General features: G+C 46.7%; 1 protein-coding gene across 1 annotated transcript; it reads left to right on the top strand.

The window, feature by feature from the left end:
• Positions 1–3183: 3183 nt before the first annotated feature.
• PtA15_14A89 (uncharacterized protein) lies at positions 3184–4273 on the top strand (the record flags this gene model as incomplete). The annotated part of the gene is made up of 3 exons (XM_053163261.1): positions 3184–3640; positions 3730–3768; positions 3852–4273. 3 exons carry the CDS (start codon positions 3184–3186, stop codon positions 4271–4273), a joined length of 918 nt encoding a protein of 305 aa, XP_053026763.1.
• Positions 4274–6577: the final 2304 nt, after the last annotated feature.

Below are 6577 nucleotides of genomic sequence, written 5' to 3'. Positions count from 1 at the left end.
GGACCCCCCTTTGCATAGGGGTTCTCGGGGAAATCGATCTCTTCAAATTTCCTAGTCCTTGCGATAATCTTCTGCGTGATTTCTTCATTGAGCACCAAGATGTTGCTGATCGAAATCTGCCCGTCTGGCATGATGACCCAATGCGCGAAGGCGTTCATCTGTACGTTTATGTCGTAGCGGAGGCCTGTCATAAACCCATGTTGGGTCACCAGTCGATCGCAATGCCTCTTGTGGGCCAAGAGCCACCCGGCGAACTTTGGGTAGTTGCAAACCCTGATCAAGGCAGCGTGAAATCCTTGATGATTAATTGACCACTCGGCGTATGTTTGGGTGTACTCGCATGGGTAAGGGTACCCCGTGTAGCGGTATCAATTGGTGTTGCTATCATCCGCTTTCAACCGTTTTTCGGCGTAGTGTATGATCGCCTTGTCCTGCCAGACCTCATTGAAGATGGTCAACGGCAACGGACTCCTGAGCTCTCAAAGGTTCCTTTCAAAGAATGGGGTGAATCCCACATCATGACTGGCCGGTCTTGCTGCGTCGTCGAAGATAATCCCCCCTGGCATCGTGTCCGCTGGTCCGATGGATGGTATGGGGCCCCACGCCCGGTCGTCTGCCTGGTTGACGGTGGGTACTCTCAAGAGCTGACTGCTTGTAGTGGTGGGGGTTGGTGGCTTGGTTGGTTGCGGCCTTTCTGTGGTTTTAGCGGGGTTGGTTCCCGGCTTACCAAGACCTTCAGCGATGTTGAAGAACCTCGTTGCCCGATCGAGATCGCCGGCGTCCTCCGCTGCAAGAGCCCGGTCAATCATTTGGACCATCCGTTCTTTGATCCTGGTCTCGGTCTCCATTTGGCCTGGTGGGGTTAACATCTCTACCTCGTCGGTATCGGTGAGGCTTGTGGCTAGGAGTTTGTGGCAACAGCGCAGGAGTTAGATTTGCTCAACGGAGCTTCCTTGGACATTGGATGTTGGTCACATACCAGGGTTGTAGCCCTTTGGTTTATCTCCTAACACGGATCTGTAGCGGTCTGCGACGGCAGTTCCCTCGTTTGCTGAGCCACTGCTCTTGGTCGACGGACCTTCCATAGGAGTTAGTCAATCCCCGCCCGTGGAGGTCGGCTCCGCTGGTGCTTTTGATGACGACCTGGTTTCGCGGTCCGACGCCGGGATCATCTTCTTAGGGGCTTTGCTCTTCTCCTTGCTTCCTCCTCCGGTCTCTTCTGGGCGACTTTGTTGCTCGGGTTGAGACTGGGCTGGTACCGGTTGCTGTTCTTGGCCAGGTTCTGTCGGCGTCCTCCCTGTCATTGCTGATCTGGCGTAGTTGGTTAAGTCTGTGAGCCTATTTGACATCCTTTTTGTATCTGTAGCCTGTCAAGGGAGAGATATTCGGAAAGAAAAAGGGCGAAAATTAATCCTTGGAGGAGCTGTTGGCCTGGTGATCGGTTTGTCGAAGGTGGTGTTTGGAGCCGGACAGACTAGGTTGTGCGTGGCCAGGAGTACCTCCGGTATGACCCGCCTTGTGGGTTGCAGGCCGCAGCTGCAGTGCCCTCCAGGTGTCCCTTGCGGCGCTGCGCAGCTTCACCACGCCTTGAAGGTGCTGTGCTGCTAGCGCGCCGGGTGGAGCTCATTAGGCGCCGCTTCATGGATCAGGCCCACATCCGCTGCGCTCCTGTAAACTAACATGATTATTCAGGAAACGCGTTCGGTGATTGGGAGCAGCTAAGACTTTTTACATAACAGAAACAAAGGAAGTGCGAGTTGGCTAATTGAGCAGGTGGAAAAGTAATAGGCGCAAAAGGAAAATGATAAGCGCAAAAAATCTGGAGCCACAGTTGCTTTATTGTGTGCAGGCGAGGTGACACGGGCATGCTGAGCGCATTTTCAGGAGGCATAAAAGGAGGCGACACTGCCGCAGAGCCGAACATCCCAAGGCTGCTCGGGTGTATTGATTGGCTATGACCAAATTATCTTCTCCCCTGCGATTATGCCCTCACACAGATGATTGCGTTGATACTTGACTTTTTTTGGTTGGAGCTTCCATAGGGGAACTGCTGCCCAAAAAAAAAAAAGTCATATCCACGCAATTATCTGTTTTTAATGATTTTATGCAAGTCAACTTTGAACACCCTAAATTTTGAACACCATATATTATATATGCATTTAAAAGGGTATGCCCTTAGACAGGCTTGACTGTATGTAGCCTCCGAATGAGGCCCGCTCCGCGAGAGGCGCCCGGCGGTGTTTCACCCGCCTCACGCTGAAACGAGGATATGTAAGCTAGGATCGGAGCTGATAATCGGAGGCTATGAAACAAAAATTGGTTTCCTGGGCGTGAATTAGCGCTTCGGAGGGTGGCGCAGCACTTCGCGCCTCTTCGCATCCAGGATCAAATTCGGGCATGAAACAGGTCTCATCTCAAACACAGACCCAACAGAAAGTACTTATATGACTCCGGCATAGTTAAGGAATATGTATTCAAAGTCTGATTAGGGTACCGTCACACAAATCATTCGAATCTATTTGAATATTCCGTCGATACATATGTTTTCTGCTTTGTGGTCGAGTCTCTGGCAAAGATGAAACGGGTTTTACCTTGTATTCGTAAACTGTTCGGGTCACAATTCTTGGACCCACCTTCATGTGCCAAGTGATCTTTTAGGAACATCATGATACATCACACTGGTTGCCCGTTTACCTACATAAAGGACCAGTTCGCCTGACTTCAAGCCCCAGCTGACGAGCAATCCTTTGACCCATGATGTGGTTTCTTCATTATTTACTTGTTTTGTTCTTGATTAGTCAGCTCATAATTGACACCGACGCGGCCCTCGAGTCAGATCTCGGCTCAAAATTTTGGCTTCCAAATTGTCCCAAGGACGGCTTCTTGCAGGATGTGAGAGCGGGACGCCTGCGCGAATCATCACAGCCACGACGCAGCTGGAGCGTTTGGGCCACCCGAAAATCACAGCCTGGTATGTTCTCACCTCGCTCGGGGGCTCGAATGTTAACCGGATAGAATCCTGACCTTCTGTCACTTTTATATATTCCCTTGGTCCAACCCCATGTGGTTATGCATGAAGAAGGAATTGATTATTTTAAGACGCAATTCGGCACTAAATCCACCGCTGAATCAAAGACTAAACTCCTGAATCAAGTTTTAATATATCTCCTCCGTGACAGATCCATGTCTCCCGAACAGTTGGATGAATGGTGCCAATTACTCGCTGATACGGCAAAAAACTACCGGGAATCGGCAACTTATGACACAATTATCTTTGCTTTTCAAACTCTCATTCTGAATAAGCTCAACGACAAGAAATTCACGCAGAAAATAGGTTCCATGAATAGAGACTTAATGACGTCTGTCCAGCCGAATCACTTATTGCCCCAATGGACGCAGGAAACTCCTAAAAAGATCAGCTACATTGTGGATCTCTTATCGAATTACTTATCGCCTGTGAAGAATTACGAGCAGGAGCATTACACGCAGAAAATTAACTTATTGCCCGAATGGACGCAGGGAATCGCTGACACGATCAGCTACATTACCTCCCTCCTACCGAATTACTTATCGCCTGTGAAGAATCGCGAGGAGGAGCATTCCACCAAGAAATATTACTTCTTGCCAGAATGGACGCAGGGTTCGTTTTACCAATGGATTCGTATTTTCTCTCCTGATGACATTTCCTTACTAAAACCTGATTTGAAAAACAAAAATATCCTGTTTTAGAGCTTCATGACCCCAAGAGCGGCCTCAGTCTGAGTTTTCGTGAGTCATTCAGAATACACATCAGAATACAAAGTAAAAATTTCATCGTGATTCTGATGATGTTTTGTAATCTTCATGCTCAGGCATATGGGACCAGAACAATTTCGCAAGCCACATAGGCAACGAAGCGAGGTTGTCCCCTCTAGGCCTGGCGATAGAAAACAAGGACTCTGAATATATTACGAAAGGTCTCAACAAAATCATTGAAGAAATATTCACCAACGAACCAAAGGGAGACTTATCTTCTCAGACAAGAATAGTCGCGATAGCTGCACTTTTTCATCTTCTGCACACCAATCTCAAACATATTCATATTCAAGTCAATGATCTCATCCAATCACTCATTTTGAACAAGGGAAACAAATTCTTCTTATTTGATCATGAATTTCAACTGCTAAAGAGTTTGCGGGAGTGTTGGCAGCCATGCTATCCAGATGTCCACAACTTTAATGTACAGCTTGGATCTAGTGAATCTAGTGACATGCCTCTTTTATCATCAGTTTAAACAAACCTGAGCCTTTTGTCTCTACAACCAAGAACTTTCCTACTTGACCACATACTGCACTATCACTTTTTCTTTTGATTCTCTTTCTAGTCATTTTTAGTCATAGTATGCTTATAGTAGAGTTACTCAATCCCGCCCTATATAAGTTGTACCTTCTTCATTTCTATGTTTCTCTGGAATCCAAGAGCCTCATCATCTTTAAGTCACATCAACACACCACTGTTTTTATATTTATGGTTGTTGAGAGAAAATCTTGACTGTAGGTAAGAAACAGCCAGATTCACCCTCTTCCCATGGGTCCAGGACTTGAGCAATTCCAGATGGGCCCACCCTGCTCCACCTATGCTGTGGCAAGGTTTTAACTGCTGCACTGGGATGAAAAAATCATCCATTTTAGCCATACAAAGTGCACTGACCACTGCACTAGTGCTGAACTCAGCAATCTAGCTGTCAGTTTGTGGTTCAGCTACTGATAGATTGATTATACCTGCTGGTGTCATTCATTCATGATCTGTGAATTATAGGTCTTACCCTCAGTTAGGGCACTTCATGTGACACCGCTGGATGTTCACTGACCCGCCTGCAGTCATAATGTTCCTTGGTGCAGTGGTGAGTAAACTTGACATGGATACAATAGGAATACAGACCAAGCCCCGCAGCAACCATCCAGGAAGCTTGCGCAGGTAGCTCAAGGCGCAAGCCCAAGCCCAGCTGCAATGAAAGGTAAACCCTTTTGCAGTCCAGCCCCAGACCCCAACCCTAACCACAGAAGCTGACGTGAAAGTATTGCTTGTTGATTACGGAAGCAATCCAGGCCAGAACCTTATTGGTCAATGCCCAAAGCCAAACCCAGCCCAAACAGAGAACCTTGTACGTCCCGAGACCAAGCGGAAAGTAGACTTAAAACCTTGAGACTAACTCTGCCGTGTTCTTACGCAGAACTCTTGAGGAACGACTTGGACCCAAGAACCAACCAGAACTACTAGGCAGACTATTGGAAGCAACAGCTATCCATAATTACAGCTCAAACCAGACCAAGCACATAGAAAAAAACCAGAACCTAACACAGACGTGACTCATCCAATCACTAGAAACAGACGCATCGGAAATGTTTAGACAGGATAAGACAGAGTTACTACGATAACTCGGCTTATACCCGTGAGTAGAAAACAAGATACAAAAGGAAGAACAAAACATAGAAAAGAAACTGAAGCCAGTGTGGTGCTCCATTGGCGTGACAATGCCAAAAGCACATTGCAGAGGTATTGGGACAGCATAGATACAGCTATCATTCATTATAAGAGGAGGAAGTTATATATAATACAAGCAGTGTATGTGTACATGGGAGGGATGGAGTCATTACAGACGGATGGATGATGGATAGCGTAATCACGGATGGAACGGCAGACTAGGATTATGTAGGATGGACGGCGTGATCAGGGATGGAATGGAGGACCATGACTAGGTAGGATGGTCTGGTGTATCAATAGAAGAGGTGGAAGGTATTGGGAGCACATGTCTCAACCAGGAATGGAAGGGAGGATGGTGTGGTGTATCAAGTAAGGCAGTGTTATAAGGGTATACTACTTTTATAAGGGTATATTATCTTTATAAGGGTGGTATATTACTTTATAAGGTTCTAGGATTCAGTATGATGGGATATGGATGGAAGTATTAATTAGGTGAGGAGGAAGAAGGAAGGAAGGAGCAAGGTGGGAGGAGAGGCTTTGACCCCCAATATTCTGGATGGAAGATGGCAACAGCTGGACATGCAGGCATATGGTAGGTTACAGAAGGTTGTTTGGGTCACCTAGCAACACATGATATCATGCAGTGCAGTATATGCAGGAAGATAAGGTGTTCAAGGAGTTTCCTGCAGAATCAATTACATCATTGTTTGGCAGGCAGTGCAACACATGCATTATTGCTGTGCAACTGATATCCCCTCCTGCAGAATCCATTACCTCATTGTTTGGCAGGTAGTGCAACACATGCATATCTTGCTGTGCAACTGATATCCCCTGAAGAAAATAGCCCTCACAAGGAGTTCCCCTGGAGCTAAATTCCCTCACCCTTCAATATATAAGGAGGCCTCTTTCCCCCCTTCATCAGATCTTTTCCCCATCAGCCTAGGAAGGTTTGGTCACAGTGGTTAGTTTAGTTACAGTGGTAGTTTAGTGGTAGTTTAGTGGTAGTGGTAGTAGTAGTGGTAGTGTTAAGTTTGAGTCAGTAGTAGTAGTAGTAGTCAGGAGCTCTAGTAGTAATTAAAGTGCCTTATCAAGAGATTGTTAAGGAAGAGATTAT

This window comes from Puccinia triticina, chromosome 14A (assembly GCF_026914185.1).
Source record: "Puccinia triticina chromosome 14A, complete sequence".
Classification (NCBI taxonomy): domain Eukaryota; kingdom Fungi; phylum Basidiomycota; class Pucciniomycetes; order Pucciniales; family Pucciniaceae; genus Puccinia; species Puccinia triticina.
This window is presented reverse-complemented; position numbering and strand designations above follow the sequence as displayed.